General features: G+C 42.3%; 1 protein-coding gene across 4 annotated transcripts in view; it reads left to right on the forward strand.

The window, feature by feature from the left end:
- EYA2 (EYA transcriptional coactivator and phosphatase 2) overlaps positions 1-26,249 on the forward strand; it is a 140,624-nt gene that overhangs the window by 99,927 nt on the left and 14,448 nt on the right. For all 4 annotated transcript variants that reach the window (XM_053394162.1, XM_053394165.1, XM_053394163.1 and 1 more), the window contains exons 9-10: positions 1,284-1,367; positions 20,338-20,427. In XM_053394162.1, coding sequence (XP_053250137.1) covers positions 1,284-1,367; positions 20,338-20,427 — 174 coding nt within the window. The remainder of the gene's footprint in view (positions 1-1,283; positions 1,368-20,337; positions 20,428-26,249) is intronic.

The following is a 26,249-nucleotide window of genomic DNA, read 5'->3' on the forward strand; positions in this document are numbered from 1 at the left end:
AACTAGGTTCTTCCCTACTGAAATTAAATAATATAGTTACCAGATAACTTGTTTCCTCCCCAAGTTTTTAAAGTCCTTGCTGTTATTTTGACTTATGAGTAGAATATATTTCAAAACAGATTATTGTTACATGTACATCTGGTAGAAAAACTATGCAGATGTAACCTTTCGCCCTTATTGTGGTTTCTTGATTCTGTTTTTCTTCATATGATGTAACCCAGGGAGGTTCATAAAATACCCGGTCTGGCTTCAGGTTTGAAGGGACCCTTGGCCAAGTGTCTTCTGTTAGGCTCCCTCTCAGCATTGGTGTAAGCTTATCTGGTGGCGGCCTGTTTTAATTTCCCACAATGCCCTAGAGTGATGCTACATCAGGGGAATTGTGGGAAATCAAAATGGTTGCTTGCTACTGCCACCACCAGGTAAACCTTTGGCAAGGGCTCAAGGCACACGTCTGTGCTGGCGGATTCAGCTGGGTTTCCTGTGGGAAACTTGATGGCACAGCTGATCCCTGCAGAAAGCCAGCTGGATGGGTGGTGACTTTAAGCCCGCTGATTTGAAGTCCCAAAGATAATCAGCTGATTTTGAGGCAATCTCAGGTGATTGACAGGTAGGTGGTCCTGACATTCCTTTCAAACTTGGGCCAGAAGAAGAAGAAGAAGAAGAAGAAGAAGAAGAAGAAGAAGAAGAAGAAGAGGAGGAGTTTGGATTTGATATCCCACTTTATCACTACCTGAAGGAGTCTCTAAGCGGCTAACATTCTCCTTTCCCTTCCTCCCCCACAACAAACACTCTGTGAGGTGAGTGGGGCTGAGAGACTTCAAAGAAGTGTGACTGGCCCAAGGTCACCCAGCAGCTGCATGTGGAGGAGCGGAGATGCGAACCCGGTTCCCCAGATTACGAGTATACCGCTCTTAACCACTACACCACACTGGCTCTCCACCACCACCACTGGTGGTGGAGGAGATAAGGATCTGGCACACTGTGGCCAGATCAAGTCCCCCAACCTTTATGTAAAAGAAGAGATCTTATGAAGGATTTGTATGATAGACAGGTGTCATAAGGAGAGAAAATATGGAGCTGTTTCAGGAAGCAGCCAACGTTCAGCTGGCTAAGGTGATGGAACTGGATGAGTGAAGATAACAATAATGTGTTGATGATATATATGTAGTCTAAGATATCTGGAGAGCACTGGTTTGAGGAAGGCTGGATCCCAAATGAATATATTCCTGCAACTAATATGGTATGATTTTTGTCTTCCCCCACCCCTCTGTCTTTCACCACAGCGTGTTTTTGTGTGGGACTTGGACGAGACGATAATTATTTTTCACTCCTTACTCACGGGAACGTTTGCATCCAGATATGGGAAGGTACTGTGGAATTTGTCTTCTCCCTCCCCCCTCCAGCCGCCCCCGTTGCTGCTTGTCCACCCAGAACACATTGAAAATTATAAGGGCAGCTTAATACGCCAGCTTTTCTAGCAGATGTTGCTCATTTTTCTTCAGAATATATTTAATATAACTAAGTCCAGTGGTATTTCCCTCAAACATGTGAAAATTTAATTAACATCCCATCACACGGCCAAGAGACTCAAGTTCTTCAAAAGAGTATTGTTCGACTTCTCCAAAATAGGACAATGAGCTGTTTTTCTTGTCAAGGTTTTTCGCTCTCAAAAAAGAAAAGAAAAACAATTTATTCAGCAGACATGATACAAGAACTCCTGCTTGATCAAGGTACCAATTATTTTAGATAGACTCCCCTCTGCCCAGCACTTGGTTGGGGTTTTCCTCAGATAAGGCTTGTGTAAAAGAGACAAACACAAATAGCAGGCTTTGTGTGATGTATGTGGTACTGGACTGTGCCATTTCGGACTGCAGGTGGGGTTTGAATGTTTCCTCAAGCTAAAAACCACAGGACCATACCTCCATCAAAATTCAAAATTAGCATTTGCAACTAGTCATAAAGTCTGTTTGCTGCCTCTTCTATCAGAGGCAGCATGTCTCTAAGGGTGGATGAGTTATTTATTGAGCATTCATCCTGATTTGCTTGCAGGAAGCTTACATGGAGGTTAGATTATACCTGGTTGTGATATCTGACTTCTGTTGTCAAAGGTGATTTCCCTCTCAATACCAGTTGCTGGGAATCGCAGGTGGGCAGAGTGCTCTTGTGCTCAGGCATCTGGTTGGCCACTGTGAGAACAGAATGCTGGACTTAATGGGCCACTGGCCTGATTCAGCAAACTCTTCATTCATCCCACACTTTTCAATGCATTTCCCTCTTGCTTTCCAAACTGCGAAAACTGTGATTATTTTAAAAAGCGGATTTGTTGTGCTAAAGTGACAGAGCCCTGTACAAAAATATAGAGCCCAGTTTCAAAACTGTTTGACTTTCATGACTCTGTACCAAGGAACTCTGGGAAACTGGTACTGTGGAAGAGCAGAGACATGCAACGTCAGCCATTTTCCCTCCTCCAGGTAGAGAACTGAGCCCTAACTTCATACCAAAACGTAATTTCATTTTTCGTCCCCACCTATCGTGTCATATGACATTTCGTCAGAGGTCATGTCTGCAAGTAGCAAAAGATGCATTTATTCACATAACTTTATCATTTGCAATTATTGTGGAGCAATAATTAATAACCACAACAGAACTCTAAAGCAGGTGGTCATCATTTTATTTGTTTTCTAATTACAGTTTCTCTTTTCTCTTTTTCTTTTTTACTGATAATGACAAATGAATTCGAAACCTCTTTGAGTTAGAACATGCTTAAGTACTTTAATATGGAGTGGAAGAGGCTGTGTTTGCTATTTATTAGATTGAGATGACCAATTTGGCAGTTGTTTGAACAGCCTTGAACACTGCTGCTATGGCTGCGGGAATATAATTTGACATCATTTTATGATTCTACCAGCTGGGCTTGTTTTATGATGGTTATAACAAGCCGGATGTATAATTAGCAAGATGGATTTATTGTCTGCCTTTAGATGTGGGCAAATGTAAAAAGTCCTAAAACATTGTTCATCATGTAGAAACCTGCTAAAGTGTTTGGAAGGTTTCTGGTATCTCCTTGTGAAAGGAAAGTCCATGTGATTGAAGAGGAAACTCTATACTAGTGCCTTTTAGCGCTCCTGAGGCATTTGACAACCAGCAGGAAGCAGAATTTAAATGGTGATTCCTCACAACACTTAATATAGCACTGTACTGTGGTCAATATTGTTCTATAATGTTTGCTCAGAATTGAGCCTAGTTTTCATCAAAGGTCCCCTGTAAGTATAATTAGAATCTTTCTCTCTGTGGCTTTTGCCTCTGTAATAGTTTCCTGTTCAGGATGGCAACAGCAATTGATGAACTGAACCTCAGTCAGTCAGTTTATGACCCCTGCTGGGTATAGGGTGCTTCAATTGCAAGTTTCCTTCCCATCTGAAGGAAGCCCTGTTTAGGGAAGTTTTTAATGTGTGACAGTTTAATGTATTGTTAATCTTTGTTGGAAGCCGCCCAGAGTGGCTGGGGAAACCTAGCCAGATGGGGGGGTACAAATAAAGTGTTGTTGTTGTTGTTGTTGTTGTTGTTGTTGTTGTTGTTGTTATTAGTGTGTGTGCATGTGTAGAAAAGCATTACTTTGCAACTTTAAAAAGAGGATGAAGAGATCATCCACAGGAAATGGGAACTGACTGACGATGAGGCACATAATCTTCTTCTTCTTTGGAGATCACTCGTAGCCGAGTAACATTGTCTTCCATAAACACGGTTTTAACAATGAGTTTGTAAGTGACTGTGGAAGCCAATTCTGGATCCACACGTCCTTCCATAGTGGGGACATTGGTTTCTGGGTGGGAGGTGATCACAGTGTGGATTTGCCAAGCGTGCCTTCCTCCTAGCACTTTTCTACCTTGTGTCCTGAGTTCGAGTGTCTTCAAAGCCCATGACACCTTTGGTAAAGGCTGTTTTCCAACTGGAGCGCTCGTAGGACAGTGTTTCCAAGTTGTCAGTGTGTATACTACATGTTTTTTTTAGATTTGCCTTGAGACAGTCTTTAAACCTCTTTTGTTGACCACCAGCATTACACTTTCCATTTTAAGTTCGGAATAGAGTAGTTGCTTTGGAAGACGATCATCAGGCATCCGCACAACATGACCAGTCCACCGAAGTTGATGTTGAAGAATCATTGCTTCAACACTGGTGATCTTTGCTTCTTCCAGTACACTGATATTAGTTTGCCTTTCTTCCCAAGTGATGTGTAAAAAAATTTGGAGACACCGTTGGTGGAATCTTTTGAGGAGTTGGAGATGGCATTTATAAGTGATCCATGTTTCACAAGCATATAGTAAGGTTGGTAGTACAATAGCTTTGTAAACAAGCATTTTGGTTTCCCTGCAAATGTCCCGGTCCTCCAACACTCTGCACTTCAATTGGGAGAAAGCTGCACTCGCAGAGCTCAGGCAATGCTGGATTTCGGCATCAATGTTGGCCCTTGTGGAAAGATAATTGCCTAGGTAGAAGTGATCGACATTTTCCAACGTCACACCGTTGAGTTGGATTTGTGGCGCTGCAGAGGGGTTATTTTGTACTTGTTGGTACAGCATTTTGGTTTTTTAGATGTTGAGTGATAGGCCAAGCTTTTCGTAAGCTTCTGCAAATATATTTAGGATGGTTTGGAGGTCATCCTCTGAGCGTGTGCACACTATGTTGTCATCAGCATACTGAAGCTCTATGACGGAAGTTACGGTAACCTTACTCTTTGCTTTCAGCCTGCTCAGATTGAAGAGCTTTCCATCTGTTCAATATATGATTTCTACTCCAGTGGGGACTTTCCCTTCGACAAAGTGTAGGATTATGGCAATGAAAATAATGAATAGAGTTGGGGCAATAACACAACCCTGTTTAACACCTGATCCCACTGTGAATGGTTCACTTTGAGAGCCATTGTTATCTGCGATTGTTGCTGTCATATTATCATGGAGGAGCTGAATGATGTTTACAAATTTATCTGGGCAGCCAATTACGATTTACAGTGTCAAAAGGCTTAGTCAGGTCAATAAACAGGGGTTGCTTTTGCGCTCTGCATTTTTCTTGAAGCTGTCAAGTGGTGAAAATCATGTCCACTGTCCCCCTAGAAGGCCAAAAACCATTTTGGGATTCAGGAAGGGTCACCTCGGATATTGTTAAGAGACTGTTTGCCAAGATTCTTGCAAGAATTTTGCCGGCCGCAGCTAATAGAGAGATGCCTTGATAGTTTCCACAATCAGTTCTGTCACCTTTTTTAAAGAGATTGATAATTTTGGCATCCCTAAAGTCTGCTGGGATCTCTTCTCTTTCCCAGAGTGCAGTGGTACCTTAGTTTAAGAACAGTCCTGTTTACAAATGATTCGGTTTATGAACTCTGCAAAACCGGAAGTAGTGTTCCAGTTTGCAAACTTTACCTCTGTCTAAGAACGGAATCCAAATATTGGAAGGGCACTGACAGCAGGAGACCTCATTAGGGAAAGCGCGCCAAACAGTTTCAGTTTAAGAATGGACTTCCGGAACGGATTAAGTTCGTGAACGAAGGTACCACTGTACCACATTTTTGCTAAATTGGATGGATAGGCTGCCACTTCAGTTTCATTGTATGTGAGGGAAATTGCTACCAATTGGGTCTGGAAAAAAGACGGGGACAAAACTGAAAACATTGGAATGCAATAGATTGGCTGTAACGTTGTCTAGATTTTCTGTAAAATGTGAATGAACAAAGGATAGCAATTCCAGATGAAGCAGCTGGTGTGGAAGGAACCTTTGCCTAATTCAATCAGCACAACAGTTCCTAATCATGGCACTGTCCTTATTTTTTTCCCTTGGGGACTAATCTACTGATTACAATTGCTGATTTGCGGTTGAACAATTTAAGAATTCTGCATCCTTCAGCATCTGCCAATAGAACCTTTGAACCTGTTGTTTTCATGAGCACATGATACTTCACAAAGTAGTCTTGTCTTTGGTCTCAAAGTGTAAAAAGATGGTCTAGAGGAAATGGCTATGCTAATAGGATAACTATATTTATAAAGTAGTGCTGCAATCCTGTGCTTACTTATCTGAGAAAAAGCCACATTGAACACAGTGAGAATTCTGAGTAGATGTGTATTGGATTGCACTGTCAGATTCCATAGGCAAAGGTTAAATATAAGTGTCTCTCTCATTATTTGCCAAACCATCCCTTGAGATCCACTCCAACAGTCCAGATCATAGTTTAATCTACAGCCATGGCTTGTTCCATGGTGACTCATAGCAGGGCCTTCTCTGTTATGGCACCATGGCTGTAGAATTCTCTTCTACTAGAAGTGCATTTGTGTCCCCCTCCCTTCATTTCCGTCCTTTGGATGACTGATAAATACATATTTGTTTTTTGGTTGTTGTTTTTTTGGCATTGGGGCTGATGTAATAGTTGGCCAGCTGTGTTCATTGTGAGTCATGTGCTGCTGGAATTTTGTGAGCTTTGATAATTTTATGGTTTCAGTGTTTATTTTTAAAACATTGTATTTTATTGTAGTTTTTGTTCATGGAAGTTCCTAGGAGCTTTGAAGGGAGGATGGTCTAATAATCATTGTTCTTGTTGCTGTTATTACAATGATAAATATTATTTTTATCGTCATTATTTTAACATCTTGGGATATATAGTGGGAAGGAAAATCTTACGCAAAAGAATGACACCAAAAAACCATTTTGCAGTGGGGTTTTCCTGCACAAATTATTGCATGAGCTTACTTTCCCTTGACCAAGTTCAAGTAATCCTAGTTGTGTTAGCTCTGATCTTTTTTGTAGTCAGTAGGTTTCCCATGCAAATCTTGCAACATAATCCATCATTAATTACCCATGACAGGCATTAATTCCACAATCACAAAACCTGTATAGAACCAAATCTCTGAACAACTGAGGTGAGCAGTTCCAGCTTTTTTTCTTTTCTTCCTATTATGGCTTTCGGGTAAAAACAGGTGGGCTAAAAACATGAAATTACATCATGCTAATGCCCTTTATTGGTAAGAAGGGGAAGGAGTGTCAGTAGAAGAGGAGACACAATGGGGTCAAAACTCACTGCTTCCATTTAAGGGAGGTAGATCACCCTACAAGATTTGGATAATAACTTTGAAGCCTGGGGATGCCTGTTTAATTGCCTTCATACACATTCTGAAGCCAAACTCTTTATTCACATTAGTTTGTTCAGCTATTCTGAACTTTGCAGCTCAACTCACATTTCAGGTATTTCATTTCAGGTGATCCACAGGCACAACGCATGTCAATGCTGTGTTGAGAATTGGGGGGGGGGGGGCACATTCACAAAGTAACCAAAGGCCATGAAAATAGTAATTATTATTTTATTATTATTAAATGTCTATGCCACCCTTCATCTCGGCAGTTTACAAGATAAAAGCACAAAATTAGAACTCAGTCGCTGTATCCACCTGCAGACTATTGGTTCAGTTAGTCTTTCCCAACCTGGAAATGTCTACATGTTTTGGACCAGGCATAGGCAAAGTTGGCCCTCCAGATGTTTTGGGACTACAACTCCCATCATCCCTGACCACTGGTCCTGTTAGCTAGGGATGATGGGTCTTGCAGTCCAAAATACCTGGAGGGCACCAGGTTGGTAAGTCTAGGTTAAGTGATCTTGCCAATACTGCAGACCCTGGGCAGGGTCTGAGTGGGTAGAGCCCATAATGGAACTAGGCAAGGCCCAGTGGTTATGTGTTAGATCCAGGGGCAGAGCTCAGTACAGAAGCTGTTTATTCACCTAAGATGGGCAGCAGGGGTGGGGAACCTCTGACCAGTGCGCTAATCTTGGCCAGCTAGGTTGTGTGCACTAGGTCCTTGTGGAGAACTAGCAGGCATACTCTGTCCATACAGAAAGCAGGAATGATTTCACAGTGCATCCGCTGATGCATGGAAAGGTTGAATCTGCTCTTTTTGACTTATTCTACTTTGGCTTATTCAGCTTGTGGTGGCCCCATGGAATTGTCTGCTTGCTTAATGGAGTTGGCTCACTTACACTTGTGCAAGTGTAGTCCAATGAACCTGATACCTAGCAAAATTACAGGGATGAAAATCAACAGTTTATCATGTTTTATCGCATACATGCTGTGAGCGTAAGCAAATGGCAGGATGTGCAGGCCCTATCCTTTAGCACACCAGCTAAACCACAGAACCTAGGGCTTGCCGATCAGAAGGTTGGCAGTTCGAATCCCCGCGATGGGGTGAGCTCCCATTGCTCGGTCCCTGCTCCTGCCAACCTAGCGGTTCGAAAGCACACCAGTGTAAGTAGATAAATGGGTACTGCTCCAGCGGGAAGGTAAACTGCGTTTCCGTGCGCTGCTCTGGTTCACCAGAAGTGGCTTAGTCATGCTGGCCACATGACCTGGAAGCTGTACGCCGGCTCCCTCGGCCAATAAAGCGAGATGAGCGCCGCAACCCCAGAGTCAGTCATGACTGGACCTAATGGTGAGGGGTCCCTTTACCTTTACCTTTAAGAAAAGAGTTTACATTAGCCCTATTGAGGCATGATCCTTCTCTTGTTAACAGCTCGACCCTCTTTCATTTCCCCATCGCCTGCTCTGCCACCCTCCACACACTGAGGGGCAAAGATATGTAGTGGCAAGTTTTGCTGTATGCATGGGGACTCTGCACATGATTTAGAACCCTGATTGTCCAGCACATGGAGGGTAGTCATGCAACAGGGACAGGATAAAGGGAGAGAAGTCAGCTAGCACAGCCCCCTTACTATATATGAAGAATGTCTGAATACGCCTATTATGAGCAACAAATCTCTTAAACACTCTTGTTATGTACTGAGTTGAATAGGATCCAAACTGCAGCAGTCTGATTGGTCCTAGAACAATAGGATTCAGAATGCAGCAGTCTGATTGTTCCTAGAACAATGCAGCAGTATGATTGGTTGGCAGGAACCACCCAATCATGCTCCAGATAGAAGTGAATCCATAACCTGATTGGCTTACAGTAGAATTCCGGAATTAGCCAATCATGTGCAGCCCATTGTGTAAATAATGTATATAAAGCAGATGCTTTGAGGGGACTTTCATTCATTCCTCCTCACCACCACGAGCTGAATAAAGAGCATGAAATCACTTTGCGACTCTGAGTATATTTCAGCTCTCCTAACTTCAGGTCTTCTTATGGTATTCTCAAGCTTGAACAGAACAGAGTTCAATTGTATATTAATTATTTCAAGGAGGGGAACTTCTATCAGAATAGAACTTTAGTTTATCGTATGGTTGCGGTAGTCATATTAATTTCCCTTAAAATTAGTATCTTCTTTGAAATGGAATCATGTTGATTCATGGCTCTGCTGGTTAGCCCGATGATGCTTTTTATCATTCTCTGCACTGTAAAAAAGAAAGAAAGAAAAAAGTAAGAACTGCAAAATTAATTGTAGAAGTTCAAATCTACTTGCTTTGCAAAGATTTTTTGTTGTTGTTGGTTTGTGAAAATCTGTATTGTGAGGGTTCAACTCAGATACATAGACTTTCCCCTTGAGCTCTATTAGCTAATTCAGAATGGCATGTATTCTTTGCTTTGTTTGAGAATTGGCCTAATAAGTATGTACCGTTGCTGCTGCTGTTCAGACATCTAAGAGTTCTCCATTCCTTTGACAAACATAAGCCAAAGTGCTTAAGGACATCTGTTTATTTTATTTCTATAATGAGAAAACCTTCCATCTTCTTCCTGGTTCAGCTGTGTTTATTTACATTTTGTTACTCATATGGGCTGGGCACCTTGGGATATTAAAAACCCGCCGTGGCCTTTTAGCAGGCATCCCTCTTTAAAAAGCAAGAAGGGGAAAAAGAGGGGAAAGTGGAGAAAAGGCAGAATAAGCCCTTCCTAAGGAAAACACAGCCCTTTAGAATTCTATAAAATAGATTTTCAAAACAAATACGCTGTAATTCGCTCAGTAGATGGTGGATTAACTCAAGATGAATACAATTTGGGAAGGATTTTCTGAGGAAGTAGGAAATATTTTGCTTAACCTACTAGAGGCTGAATCTTGTGTTCAGTGCCCTTTTAGGTTAAATAATAAAAGCATTCAGTCATTGTAGGCAATCTTAAGACTGTTTTAGACGTGCCACTATATCGTTTGTTAGTAGAGCTGTGCAAGGCAGGATTGTGTTTAAAAGAGAAAAAACAAGGGGAAGTTTGAGTGTGCTGAAGTTCTCATGGCTCGACATGACTGTAGGGAGTGCAAACCACTGCTGTTAGAAAAGCTGTTATGTCTGCACTAACTGGAATCTTCTAAATACTCAGCCCAGGTGCACATCACCCCATGGAGTTTCTGATTTGCACCTCTCCTCTTTCTTGAGCCGTGTCCAGTCCGTCCCCAGCTCACAGGATGGCCAAATGTCCTATTTTACAGAGGATAGCCCTCTATTTGAAAGCATTCACTATCTGAAGGACTGTCAAGTCCAATTGAACAACAAAGAACCATAAGAAGAGAGAGAAGGGACCTTGAGGTTGCTCACTGACAGTCACCAGCTGGACAAGCAGCCTGGGCAGTCACATCTGACTATATTTGAACCTCTAGCAGCCATTAATGGAGTTATGGGAAAGTATTAGTAAATGCTTATAAGAAAAGCTGTGTAAAGCGACCCAAGTTTTTAGTTTTATATTGACACAAATTATTACCTAAGGTGATTTTAAAAAATAAAATAAGAGAAGAATGAAGCAATAGGTTTTGAGGAAAGTTATAATGGAGTTCTGGAGTTGGGGAAAAATGTTCCCCTCTGTTGCTTGCTTAACTACTAAGCCATGTTAATTTATATGTGTATTCTTTCTCAGCAAGGCATGAAACTCAGCAACCAAAGAATAGATTATAACTTGCCCTCGTTCAGGCATGTGGCTCAGCCTTTTCTCCCTCCCTCTTGCTCTCTCCCCTTTTCACAAGCTCTGCTTCTTTTTTTCTAGTTAATACAAGCAAACAAACTAGTCCCATTTCCAAGCATTTCCAAGTAATTAAACCAAATTAAAACCATTAAACTCTTTCTTTACTGACAACTTCATTATTAACAGCTAACCGCAAAGATGAGATTTAACTTGGAAGGCCCTCAATTGCATACTAATCTGCCTTTCACCTCTGGCTGACACCTCCAAAAGATAACCCCCCCTTCCCTTCCCTTTAGAATAGAAGTCTGACAAATACACTTAATTAATGCTTTCTTCCTGGTGGAAAAGTCATTATTTGTTCACTGCATAAGCAAGTACTTGGCAGGAGCTTAGGAAGTCTGATAGTTTCTATAAAAGAGGAGTTTGTGTATGGGGGGGGGGGAGAAGAGATTTTGTGCAGTGCGCTCCTTGTTTTTGAAAAAGCAAAACGTAGATAGAGATGTAGAAACACATTACGCAAACACTTGGAATGTCAGTTGAATTGGCACATAGGTAAAATGGAAGGGCACTCATTCTCTGCCCTTTCACAAATGGCATGCAAGTCTTAACAGTTTACCAGTTAAGACGTAAGTCTGGGACTTTGAGTAATTTGGAACCAGAAACTGAAGTAAGAAAGAGTGACTTGCGCTTGAGAGATTGCCAAAGATAAGTCGGTCTCCAACTTCCCTTACATTTTCAGCAACAGCTACAGGAGAAGAGAGGAACTGAATGCAGGGGACCTGCCAAGTGGATCAGGAGTAGCTGCAGGTGGTTAAAAAAAATGCAATGTGTGGCTTAGTGCGCACTTCAAAAACAAGTATAAGCAAATGTTTGTTTTTTTGATGAAAGTAAACTAAAAGCCATGGCATCAGAGGCTGAACTCTGTATTTTCGGAAATACAGGGGCATCTACCCCTGAAGCTTCACACTCAAGCTCTCCCCATATAAATAATTGCACATTAAAGTCCAGCAATGTGAAACATGCACCCTGACAAATTCATGTACAGTGGTACCTCGGGTTACAGACGCTTCAGGTTACAGACTCCGCTAACCCAGAAATAGTACCTCAGGTTAAGAACTTTGCTTCAGGATGAGAACGGACCTCTGGAACGAATTAAGTTCTTGACCCGAGGTACCACTGTACAAAACACATGCGTTCTTTAGTTCACATGTTCTTCTGAACTGAAGAACACTGGCACTTATTTCATAGAGACACACATAAGAAATTTCCTCCTTCTTTGTATGAGGAAAGTGTATGGCTACAACCACCGTGGTACAGCCAATATCCTTTTCCCCTAAGATAAAAGGCAGGGGAACTTGAGAGATATTGTCATTCAAGCTAGCATTGTGTATGCACACATGTACACAACACTTTACAGAAGTCGAAGTGTAAGAAGAAACCTGTGAATGCAAGTGCCTCAAACCAATAAGAATAGCAGCTGCTAATATAGTGCCCTCTCTATGTTGCTGGACTCTTCATTCCCAGCAGGCCTAGCTAACATGCCCAATGGCTGGAGATGATGGTAGCTGGATTCCAGCAAAATATTGGCCGACTCCTGAATCAGAGTAATAACCAGTGCCAAAATATTGGCACGCCTGGTGCTTTTAGTTGGGCAGAAGCCTGCTAATTCTGTTCCTTCCACAAACATGGCCTGCACACCCATCCAAAGATTAGCATTTGAGACAGATTTGCAATGTGCTTGCTGGATGTTGGAGCAACTCCATCTCAACTGTCAGTTGGGAGAGGCTGTGGCTCAGAGGTAGGGTAGTTGCTTTGCTTTAACCAAGGTTGGCTTGATTTCAGATTATTACCGTATTTTTCGCTCTATAAGACGCACCAGACCACAAGACGCACCTAGTTTTTGGAGGAGGAAAACAAGAAAAAAAATATTCCGAATCTCAGAAGCCAGAATAGCAAGAGGGATTGCTGTGCAGTGAAAGCAGCAATCCCTCTTGCTGTTCTGGCTTCTGGGATAGCTGCGCAGCCTGCATTCACTCCATAAGACGCACACACATTTCCCCTTACTTTTTAGGAGGGAAAAAGTGAGTCTTATAGAGCAAAAAATACGGTATTTTTTTCAGTTAAAAGGCTCATGAGCTGCATACCTAGGAAAAGTCTGTGTTTGAGGCCCTGGAGAGTCACTGCCAGTCAAAGTAGACAATACTGAGCTAGATGGACCAGTGATAAGGCTCGGAGTATGGCAGGTTTGTCCATTCAGTTGCTGAAAAGGAACACACAGATAAATTAGAAGGTTGGCTTGGAGCAGTGATTTTTCTAACAGTGTTGCAGGGACGTGTTTATCTGGGGCTCCCCAGTTAGAAGACCAGTAATAACAAGATTTTTTTGAAAAGTCAATTGCCATTAGCAAAGTGTAACCATAGGAAGGTGCTGAGTGTTGTTCTAGGATTCACCCTAGACTCAGAGAAGCCTAGAATACACAGAAGAGGCCTGCAGGATCAGTTTGATGATGCATCAAGTTCAGCATCCTTTTCCCTTCAGTGACCAAATAACTACCACTAGGAAGCCCACAAGCAGGGCATGAAGGCAAAAGTCTTCCCATAATCCATTGCAAGATGCAGCGGTTTCATGGTAGACAAGGGGAAGGTGGGGTTCTTCACTAACTATTCAATACAGAAAGCAGTTGCTTGGTATAGAAACTTTAGAAGCCAATGGAATTGGGAAAGTGAAAATCAATAGAACAGTGTTTTCCCTTCCTCAATACCTATTGGGTTGAGATGTGAAGACATGGAAGAGGGATTAAAAAATACACTTTAGGATGATAAGCTGGGTGGTGGTGCCATACCTGTAAGCCTCTGTCAGCTAGAGAGAAGTAATTCTTCCTGTTCCTTTCCCTCCACAAGCGGATTCACATAGTCGCCATTTCTTGACTTTTACGTTTCACATTGATGTTTATAAAGCTACTGTGGAACGATAAGAAGGAACAGCCTTCCCTAACCAGGTACATCCTAGCTGTTTTGGAATGATGAGAATTTTAGTTCAATGCATCTGGAGGACATGAGGTTGGAGATAGCAGGGATGGAGAACTGGGCGCTGATCTGGGAGAGACCCTGGTTCAGGTCCCTGGGGAGGTCCATTGGGTGGCCTTGGGCAATAATATTTATATACTTCCCTTCCAAGAAGATCTTGAGTGCCATTTCAGCATTACGGCAACCCTAAGTTATAGACTAGGCTGAGATTAAGTGCCACTTGCCCAAGATCTTGTGAGCTTCAGAGCTGAAAAGGGATTTGCATGCTTGCTTCCCTTATCTGAGCTGAATGATTTACCATACCGGTGTAGCTTCATCTTCATCTTACATCCTTCCTCTGGAAAATGGGAATAATAATGGACTTAGGGAATGTTATGGGAATGAATACACCAGAGGTTGCACAACATGTTACATAATTGGTGGTAGCAGCCACAGTATTTAACTTATGGGTGTTCTAGCACATATCCACTTAGGTTTCATCTTGCTTCGACCTACCTTGGGTTATTAAAGATGTACTGTTTTGCCGTCGGAACATGCATTGTAACGCTTTCAAGAGTTGATGCAATGCTTTGTTCCCACTGTTGGCCTGACCAATCAGGGCCAAATATTCAGTGTTTGATAAATGTGCCACCTCTAAAGCGGCTAGTGGAACTTGGCCAACTACTGACATCGTGTTCCACATTTCCCAGTCCCCACTCCACATCACTGACTGCCATCCTCAGAGGGTGGGGAAAACACCAAGCATCAGGAAGTTGGTAAGCTCTACTAGCCATTACAGAAGGGTGGATGGAGTTAAACATAAATGCTTACAACACAATATGTGTATTTTTATTGGAACATGTTGTTTGGCTCTCAGTTGCAGCAGTGAGAAAAAGATAATAGAATCATAGAATCATAGAGTTGGAAGAGACCACAAGGGCCATCGAGTCCAACCCCCTGCCAAGCAGGAAACACCATCAGAGCACTCCTGACATATGGTTGTCAAGCCTCTGCTTAAAGACCTCCAAAGAAGGAGACTCCACCACACTCCTTGGCAGCAAATTCCACTGTCGAACAGCTCTTACAGATGGCCCAATCTGTCATAAAAAAGCTGCCTTATTCTGATAAGTTGGTCCACCTAGCTGTCAGGCTTCAGAGAAATGGCTTCCTCTCTCCCTTTGGCCATGGATAAGCAGAACAAAGCGAAAATAGTCTCTTACCAGTTAAAGATATTTTTGATGTTCACAGCGAAAGAACAAAGACTCTATTCTCGGAGGGAAGGTGCTGCCAATTAAGGTTTCCACCCCCTTTCCCCCCGAGCCACCCCTGTCACTTCCTTTGTCTGGCAACCTGATCTCACAATCATTGGACCTTCTGTGTAGCTACCTTATTTGCTCTCCATGATCTTAGACTGATCGGTTGGACACTTTCCAGCGAAAGGGAGTCTGCTAATTCTCTCCCTCCCTGTTCTTCTTCTCCTAGCTGTTCCCCAGTCAGTTCTGCCCAGCTGTTGTCTTTTGAACTATGTCCCTCTGCAAACCACTGCTCCAAATCTATACCGCTCCACAGCTCCTGGGCAGCTTCAGGATCCTGGTCAGGAGCAGGGGGAGGGGGAGGCCCCCCCATTCCTCATCAGAGTAACTCTCCTAGCCTGGACACTAGCTAAGCACTGCCTTCACTGATTAGCACCAGTTCTCTAGGGTTTCATACAATGTTCTCTTCCAGCGCCACCTGGACATATGAGGGATTGAACCCAGGACCTTCTGGATGCAGAGCAGATGTTCTTCCACCAAGCTATAACCCTTCCCCATAGCCCTGTCAGAAAGATGAGACCAAGCATGGATGCTAAGCCAAGTTTAGCTTGCTTGGTGGAGTCTTCAGTGTGTTGGGATTCTGCACTTACACACACACACACACACACACACACACACACACACTGTTGCCCCGATCCTGCACCTGGGTGATCAAGTTTTGATTGGCATGCATATATTGAGTTTTAATTTAAGCCACTAATTACGAATTACAGAACGTCCTCCTCCCTCTTACACTTGATATAGGAAAATTCCCATGTAAATATATTTATTCAGTCTGAGAAAGGTTATGAAAGAAAATCAAACTAAATTCAATAGAGACGACTTAAAACAAATTTACAAGAACATTTTGATAGAAGTGCCTGTGGTGATGTAATAAATTATAAAGAAATGGTGTGTTGGGACCAAAGAATAGCTGGAAAAGCAAAAGGAAATTAAAATAAAAAGCTCCCCAGTGCAGGTCCGGTATGAAGGTAATGAAAAAGAAGCTTAAAAGGCAAACTAACAATAGATGTAATGATGTGAAGTCTTGGGTTTAATAGGGGAGAAGTAAAAAAACTTTTTTTTTGGTGAGTTGTTTCCTTAGTCTGAAGAAGAATGTGGACTTTCCTTGTAGGATTTGCCCCATAGTTGAAAGCTCTTTAGCAAGCCCAGCTTTTCTTTAAATAAAAACGTTGCTAGCCCTCAAGGCCATGGAAAGAAGTTTGTAAACATGATGGGAGAAATGCTAAAGAATAATCCTTAACCTCTTGACCAGCTTTCCTGGTCTTTTGTGGACATTCATGAGGTCTAAAACATGAAATGTGCCGCCACCTGCTTTTTTTCATACTGTCATTAGGGACACCTTAATGTCCCTGCCAAACCTAGCAGTTCGAAAGCACGTCAAGGTGCAAGTAGATAAATAGGTACCACTCCGGTGGGAAGGTAAACGGCGTTTCCGTGCGCTGCTCTGGTTCACCAGAAGCAGCTTAGTCATGCTGGCCACATGACCCGGAAGCTGTACGCCGGCTCCCTCGGCCAATAAAGTGAGATGAGCGCCGCAACCCCAGAGAGTGTCACGACTGGACCTAATGGTCAGGGGTCCCTTTACCTTTACCTAATGTTGAATAGGATGCCTTAACCTCAAGAAAACAAAAACACAAGCCTAGCAGAATCAGGGGAAATAATTAAACAAAAACTTGGGTAGCCATATGGGCAGAGCAAGCATAGGTAGGCAGAGTACCAAAGTTATGAGAAAAGTTGAGAGTACTTCAGGATATCAGAATTCAACTATATCTTATTCAATTATGTAGTTTCACTAGCAAAAGCCAGGATTCCCTCTAGTGCAACAGGGAACTTGGGGCTGTGGGTTTGAGCCCCACGTTGGGCAAGAGATTCCTGCATTGCAAGGGAGGGGGAACCTCAGAACAGATGTGGAGAGAGTCGAGAGGGGGAGAAGGTTCTGCTATGCAAGGAAAATCCTTCCAACTGACAGATCCTCAGCCTTAGCACTGTGTTGAATACAACCTCTACTTGGCACAAAACGTCTAAAAATTGTAAGTGTGAACACTGAAAATATACTATTACTTTTTGCCAAAAGCTTGAATATTGTGGGTAGAGTTTTCTCTTTAAAAAATAACTTAGTTCCAAGCATGTTTTCTGTTCAAGGCATTTTGAAGATGCTCCAAACATACAAGGAATGAGCAAGTTAACTCATCATCAAACACGCTGCTGAAATCTTCCAGCTGCAATAATTCTCCTTGGAAAATCTCTACCCCTTTAATAGAGAGACACAAGACCCTTTAAATAAATTTTAACCATGCATTCAGTGAAGTGACATGGCCCTATAGTGGCAGGCACAGCCCCTCTTTCATATACAGTTAATTCATAGAGCATTGGTAGGCCAACTAAGGCCTGGGGGCCGGATCTGGCCCAATCGCCTTCTCAATCCGGCCCGCAGACAGTCCGGGAATCGGCGTGTTTTTACATGAGTAGAATGTGTCCTTTTATTTGAAATGCACCTCTGGGTTATTTGTGGGGCATAGGAATTCGTTCATTCCCCCCCCCAAAAAAAATAGTCCGGCCCCCCACAAGGTTTGAGGGACAGTGGACTGGCCCCCTGCTGAAAAAGTTTCCTGACCCCTGTCATAGAGTATCTGCAGAGAGCCCCGCTGCATACAGCTGCATGCACTGAAGTCTCCCCGTGTAGTCAGAGACTTTGTACACATCACTCGCTTAAAACGCAGCCAGATCATTCCTTTTCTCCATTCAGATTGAAGCTGGTTTGGGGGAGAACGCATCAAAATGCAGCATTTTCCCAAGAAAAAAAGCAGGATATATGTGGATTGTGGCTAACATCATGTGCAGGCTGCTTTTCAAACCAGTCAACAGGAATCCCACAGAGAGAGAGAGAGAGAGAGAGAGAGAGAGAGAGAGAGAGAGAGGACTATGCCCTCTATGGCAGACCAAATCAGATAAATTAATAAAATATTTAGGCATGGGGCTTCACAAGGTTTAGCTAACAAGCATCTAAATCTCTTTCTGTCCATTAACGCTGATACATTTGCCTTTTTGCCTCCAATGCAAGAATGGGAAGATGTGGTTGGTTCTCTTTTTATTTTTTTATAATTTTATTGAGATATTTGAAATAATACATATATATTGTTTAAAATAACCTTCGTTAAAAAAACCAGAAGTCTTCCTATTAGGAATTATAGGAAGAAAAATACCAAAAATATATATATTTTTTTTCATGGATGCGACTAACTATGCTGCACGAATATTGATAGCCCAATGCTGGAAAGAGGAAAAAATTCCCACAAAAAAAGATTGGCAAATTAAGTTAATGGAATATGCAGAGATGGCCAAACTAATTGGTAGACTTAGAAATCAGGATGATAACAAATTTAAAAATGAATGGGAAACTTTTATTGCATATATGACAAAGCATTGTGTACAAGTAAATACATCAGCAGGATTCTAAAAAACACTTGCAATACTATCATAATAGATAAAAATAGTTATGAATGGATGGAAATATGATTTGGACATGCACAACTTAACAATGAAATAATGGAACCATGGAGGGGGTAGAGGGGAGTTGGGGGATGGGAGAAATTCCATATTTTGTCACTGTATTGAATACAAACATGCAAAATGATACAGTTGTTCAAATTTTTATTTTTTTATTTCTTAATGTTTATTGTTATAAGATATTTGTTATCATGAAAACCAATAAAAATATTAGAAAAAAGAATATATATAAAGGTAAAGGGACCCCTGACCATTAGGTCCAGTCGTGACCGACTCTGGGGTTGTGGCGTTCATCTCGCTTTATTGGCCGAGGGAGCCAGCGTCCAGCTTCCGGGTCATGTGGCCAGCATGACTAAGCCGCTTCTGGCGAACCAGAGCAGCGCACGGAAACGCCGTTTACCTTCCCGCCGGAGCGGTACCTATTTATCTACTTGCACTTTGACGTGCTTTTTGAACTGCTAGGTTGGCAGGAGCACATAAACCGCTTGGAAAAGAAAATCGCTTAGAAGTATTAGTACTGTCAAACAGTATGTAAATTTGGTTATCTCAAGTGAACAAATAAATAAAAAATGGCTATTGTGTTGTGGTTGGTTTTTTTAAAATGAAAAATGAAAATTATTTTTAAAAAGGAAGGTGCGACATGGCAGAAAGATGGGAGAGGGTGATATTGAGTGAGTGTCGACAAAGGAGATGATGTGAGGCCATTCTGCTAAAACTAACAGCACCTACAAGAGATTTCCCATACTTACTTTTACATCACTGTAGGCTCATGTAACACTGTTTGGACAAACAATTACTCCCCTGTCTGGCTGCACTCATGGACCGTACCTGGTGAAATCTTTACCCATGTGATCTGCACATACAGCCTTTGGAAAGAGGCAGGGGCCTGTACTCAAATATATAAGAAAAAGGTAGATGCAATCCAGCAACTTATAGTGGGGAAACGGATTTAGAATGTTTTGAGTAGCCAGTTGCTGTTTCTGTAATCTCTGTCCTGTTCTGTTTATTGTTGGCAAAGGTTTTCAGAGGGGGGAATACTGAAACAAAAACCTTTTGAGTAAAAGAAATGATGATGGCCCTTACCTTTCATGTTCAAATGCAATCAAGTTATCAGAGCTTTCCTTTTCCTTCAGTGCAGCCCCCCATAAGTTACCCATGTGGCTGGAACCGCAGCCATTCTTCTTTAATTAACAGCTACATCAAGAATGTATAATAATTTAGGTTCATGCGTATATACATCAACCGTTGTCAACACTATTTGCCGCAAAGGTTGACAGAAATACACTCTTGTCTGTGCATTTTGCCGCTTTGTAGGTTCTCCCAGATGGATTTGTTTGATTAACCTCACCATTCAATTACATGCCTCCACAGAAATCTGCAAAAAATTAGGGCAAGGCTTATAGAAATCTGTATTGTGCTGCCATGGTTTATAGGAGACAGAGAGAGAGAGATGTAGGGGTATCCTTATATATATAAAGTTAAGATAGACAGGAACAGAGGAGGGAATAGCATTACATATCCTAATTCTGGTGCAAGTTCTTACTTTTTTGTTTGTTTTTCCAGTGAAGAGTTTCAGTATCATATGTTTTCTCAAAATTTAATCCCCAAATCCAAAGATATTTTAATGGTTGACAGCTTTTCCTTTCTAACAGGACACCACCACATCCGTCCGGATAGGCCTTATGATGGAAGAAATGATCTTCAACCTTGCAGATACGCACCTGTTTTTTAATGACCTCGAGGTACGTATTGGTTTCATTTCAATTTATATGTCCTTTTTTATCTACCCATTTTGGAAACATTTGTCCTTCTATAACCAAAGTTTTGTTACAGTGCAGTCCTGTTCAGGTCTACTCAGATGTAAGGCCCAGTGAGTTCAGTAGAACTTAACTCCTGGGTAAGTCTGTATAGGATTGCACATAATTGCAGGTAAAATTATATTTTGAGAGTATTTGAATCTGTCTTCTTTACTTTTTTCCTCCCTGGTTATTTGGCAGTGAAAGGAGGGTTATGGTCACCATTTTGTGTGTCTGTATTGCTAAATTTCAAGAATGAAGCCTTTGCTACCTGTGCCTCCTGGGGCTTCCTGTTTTATTGGTTATTCATTAGTTAGTTAGGGATGGAAATAAGCTGGCTCCTTCATGTGATCAAGACTCAATAATACAAAAGCGACACTCAAGTTGCAGCAGGTAAACCCAAATCATCATCAGCATAACATTAATAAATTGGTGAAGCTAAATTACCTGCAGAGCCAAGGGCCATGTATCAAACTAGCTTTGAGCCCACATAGCAAGAGCTAAATAGATGCAAATCAGTATCCCCTATTATTTTCCCCTCCCTCCCTCCCCATCATCTTCATCGTTATCACAGCATCTGAAATAGCTGGGCACTGTATGACAATAATCAGTGCTTTCTCTCTCTAAAAAAAATGTTTAGGCGTACTCTCAATTTCCTACCCATATTGAAATACTGCCCCTCAATGAAGCCAAACTTAGATTCACAAACTGTTTAGGGGTATCCGTACCCCTGCATTCCCTTCCCCCCAGAAAAAAGCAGTGACAATAATAAATAATACAGGCTCTGCCGGCAGTCTTATTTATTAGGGATGAAAGTAAAAGGGGGAAAGCATTAAAGAAGGGTCAGCCTGACTCCTTCTGAACAGCCGCCATCACTTTTTGCTCATTCAGAAAAGAAGCCAATCTTTTTTGTTCTCTGTTTTCTACAAAGTTTCGCCCATTTGAGACCCATGGGTTTCTACTGAGTGGGGACCACTTGGAAGCACATCATGAGCTGCAGCTAATGCACTCATCTCAGCTGCATGCGGTTCTTGTTTTCATACATGCTGTGGTGAAAGAGAAGCCATGTCTCATGAGCATGTGGCACTTGCCTCTGAGATATACTTGTTCAATAATGGCTAGACCCAATTACAAAAAACCACTCGTCCGTCAGGAGGAATGAAAAGGGACTAGGCATCACCAAATCATGGAAACTACAATCTACTGGGCCTTCTGCAATGCTGCAGCCAGAAATCTGGGCCTCTTGTGATTCTAACAAGATGCTACAGACCACCCAAAAGCATCTGAAGATTAGCATATGTGCTGTCAGTTCCTCACCACGAGGCAAGGGCTTGTTTCATATTAGAAGACACACCATTGCAAGCAGGGAGGGCAGAAGTAAAGCCCTGGTGGATCAGACCATTGGCCCATCCATCTCAGGATCCCTTTTTCCACAGTGGCCAATCACATGCCTCTGGGAAGCCTGCAAGCGAGACATGAAGGCAATAACTCTCTCCCGTGGCTGCTCCCACCAAGTAGGATTCAGTGGCGTATTGACTCTGAACCTGGAGGCCACAGCCATTGATAGACTTCATAAGCTAGAGGACATTACCACGTCTTGTGGCATCGAGTTCCGCAAATTAACTGCATGCCGTGTGAAGGTGTACTTCTTATTGTCTGCCCCAAATCTGGGAGGGAAAACTTCTACCTAACCACCTGAACATTTGTACCTCTTTACTTCCCATCCCACATAAGAGAACAGTAATTTTGGGTTTCTTGTCCTGCTGCAGTTCAAAAAGCAAGAATTCTACAACCCAAAGAACCAAAGCCATGTGAATTGCATAAATTTAAGTAACAGCATGTGAATGGCATAAATTATGTAACATTATTGATCTGAGTAAATGGGTCCGGTGTCACCTTGCAGAAAACAGAACAATACTATGTCCTACTTTATAAAAATGTGGAGGGCAAAAGATGCCCTTGGGATTCTGGAAGGCATTTGGGACTGACTGTCTACTCAGAAGTAAGTCCTACTGAGTTCATTGGGACTTGCTCTCAGGTAAATGTGTATAGGATTGTAGTCTGAGATCTTAGCAGTTACAGCCTTCATCTTTTTAAGGCTGTTTTTTAAGGATTTGTCTTTTTAAGTATACTTCAAGCAAACCAAAAGCTTGAAATCTGTTTGGTGCAAGGATCCAAATTCTGTTTGCAATTTGATTACAGAATGGACCCTGACTAAGGAAAGTGTGTATTGCCCCATGGCAAACCAGCAATTGCAGTGCTAAAAATATGCTTAGTTTAGCCAGCTAGACAGAGCAGTTTGCATTAGTTTGTGGCTGAGATGTCCTTAGACAACACAGCACTGGCTCTAGGAGGCTAGTATAGAAAAAAAACAAACCACAACTCTCTCTTCTCATGATAGAATGGTTATTTGCCTGAGCAAACCCTGTGTTATAAGAATTGGAGTCTGATTTCTGAGAGTGTCAAAGGTGGCAGTTGTGCAAAGTTAAATATACATAAATGCTGAAGGAGTGTTCAGGTGCTTCTGATTTGTGTGTTCAACATTGCCATTTGCTCCCCAGAGCACATGATGATACTTCACACTGAAAAATTCTCAGGGAAGGTGAGGCAGGCAGGGGACAGAGAAAGTAACCGACTTACAAGCCCTTCCCCCCCCCTTAACTCTTTGAGTCAATCCCCCTGCTTGCTCACTGAGAGAATTTCTCATGCAAGGTGGAGTTTGGTACGTCCAAAGCAGTGCTGTGTTGGAAGACAAAATGCTTGTACATCGAAGAGAGATCACAGCTACTCTTTCTTTAAATAACATCCATTGCCATGGAGTTTCAGAAAGCAAGTCATCTATACCTTTGAAGAACCATTATACCACTTTAACAGTCATAGCGTCCCCCCGAGAACCCTGGAAAATGTAGCTTGTTCAGAGGAGTGGGGGAAAACTTCCTTTTTGCTGCAGGAAGCTCCCATATGATGCTAAATAGCAGCTTCATTCCAACTGAATGGCCTTCTATCAGTCATCCCTACTGATTTTGCACAGAAGAAGAGAGTTATCCCCCTAAATCGTTGTGAAAGACCCTGGCCCATTGTTGTCAACTTGTACCTATTCTCCCCAGCCACTCCATTCAGCAGTTCACTCACATCCCTCCTCACTTGGACTCCTACATTTACTTCATCTAATAACATTCTTCTCTTATCCCCTTTCCTTTCCATTCCTGCTTTGAGATTTTGTTTTTGCTTGTAATCATAATTGATTTCTAATGTCCTTGAAAATCACCCCTGGCCCTTACCTTTCCCTCCTCTACCCTTGAACATCTCTGTCTTCACTAGGCATGCTAGGAATTGCTGGTGCTGGAACTGACTGGGCCAGTCAAAGGGTGCAGCTAGTGGGAGCAACAGGCAAGCCAGGAGGCACTGGACCAGGCTTGAAAGTGGTCCAAAGTCCCTAAGTCCATTTTTAGAGAAACAGCGCTCTTAAGCATTTAACCAGGGACGCGGGTGGCACTGTGGGTTAAACCACAGAACCTAGGACTTGCCAATCAGAAGGTCGGCGGTTCAAATCCCCGCGACGGGGTGAGCTCCCGTTGCTCGGTCCCTGCTCCTGCAAACCTAGCAGTTCAAAAGCACATCAGAGTGCATGTAGATAAATAGGTACTGCTCCGTGAGGAAGGTAAACGGCGTTTCCGTGCGCTGCTCTGGTTCGCCAGAAGCGGCTTAGTCATGCTGGCCACATGACCCAGAAGCTGTACGCCAGCTCCCTCGGCCAGTAAAGCGAGATGAGTGCTGCAACCCCAGAGTCGTCTGCAACTGGACCTCATGGTCAGGGGTCCCTTTAAGCATTTAACATGAAATGATATAAAATGTTCAGAAGAAAATGCTAATAAAATAAATAATAGGTGCAATTATCAAAATATCTACAATTTTAATAACAAATACATGTCATAAAGTGACATGTCTTCTGGGTAGGCTTTCCTGAACAAAGCAGTTTTTAGAAGGCACCAGTAACAGGAAAAACAGACACACCTGGCTAATATTAGAGTGTAGGTGCTGCTACACTAAAGGATCGGTTCCTTGCTAGCGCAGAACAAACATTAAGTGGCACTTGTAAAAGTTCCAGTTGCGCAGAACAGAACAGTGGCAGGTATGGAGCCACTTTTTCTTGATCAACACTGCTCCTTCCTGGTGCTTTTTCTCTGCTTAAAGGAAATAAATATGTTTCCTGTGCAGGAAGAAATGTCCCTGGGAGAGGGACTTAGATCCGAGGAGAAAAACAGGTAATAGAGAAAGGTCCGAGCAGCCCCTCCTCTGCCACAGATGCAGTCAAGTTTGTAGCTTCTGTGTAGAAAGACAATGCCAGGACTGCATCTTTGTCATCTAGTCTAGCTGGCCTAAAGAAATGCAGGGACAGAGAGTCAGTGAAAGAGAGGGATGTAGAAAAGCTAGCAGAGGGAATTGTGCCCTGTTTGATCTGCCAGAGTTGCAGTATGTTGTAGCACCATCAAGTGGTATATGAGGAGGTAAGCAAGACTAGATAACCCAAAACTGAATTGGTCCAGCAGGCTCATTTGTAGGTTAGCATGTAAATAAGATGCATTCATGAGGCTGGAGGAGTGGCGAGACCATGAGGGTCAGGGAGGTGTAAATTTTGTTCACGTTAGTCCCTGGTTCAAGCTAACCTCTTGCTTTTCCATTCCTATGGAAAGTGGGAAGTTCTACCGAGGGTGATGTAATCCCTGAACACATTGTGGATGCTTTGATGTGCTTTGCTCCTGGTTGTGCAATTGTATTGGCACTTTTCACATCCATGTTCATGGAATTATATCAACTGGGCATTCTGAAACTTAGGTCCGTTTGCCCTGTTGGAGAAGCGTTTAAAGAACTGCATATCCAAAACAGTGCTTTAAATTACCAGCCCAAATTCTCAAGCACATTAACATGTTGATCTATTAGAGTAAAGTTTACTTGGACAGTGAAATCATATTTCTAGGAGAGCCAACCAATGTTCATATTGTAAGATATGGGCTTTTGAGGGGGGGAGGGAACAGTAATTCTGTCTAAGGCTGAGATGTCCAGAAAAGAAATAAAAAACTGTATTTGAACAAGGAACACATACATTTTAACCAGAGCATCGAAGTAACTTTGTAAATTACTTTTATTTCTATTTCCAAATGTCTGTAGTATCAGGGTGGGTATGCATGGGTGTGGGTGTGTATGCATTCAAATTCCATACTGGCTAGAAAATTACAATACTAGGAATGAAACTGCAGTGTCATTTGCAAGCATAAGTCCTAAGGGGCAGAATACAAGAATTTTGGCTTCTTCTTCTTTTTTTGACAACTTACAAAATCACAATCCTATCTTCTAACTTCTGGAGCCCATAAAATCCAGAATTTCCCTTGCGAGCCTGCCATCTCCTGTTGGCTTATTTATAGACACCGATTCGCATTTGATCACCAGAGAGAGAGATGATCTAAACATTACAGCACCATAGCAATTGCTCTTGGAGACTACAAGTAGTGCTTGTGGTATATTTTAATTACCCACATGGCCTGTAAGAGGCACAGCAATCACAGATCCCTATGAGATCTCAGCGTATCAGTTAAAGCCAACAGATGTGGAGCCTGGTCTTGGAAATGTCCTCATTACCAAACTTTATTCAAGCCAAACTGGAGCCTCATGTTGAGCCACCCAGATGTTCACATCCTCCTCGTTGCTCACCAAGGTCTCAAAAGCAAAATCTGCAAGAATGAAAAATTAGTCTGGTAACCAAGTACTGT

This window comes from Podarcis raffonei, chromosome 6, assembly GCF_027172205.1.
Source record: "Podarcis raffonei isolate rPodRaf1 chromosome 6, rPodRaf1.pri, whole genome shotgun sequence".
NCBI lineage: Eukaryota > Metazoa > Chordata > Lepidosauria > Squamata > Lacertidae > Podarcis > Podarcis raffonei.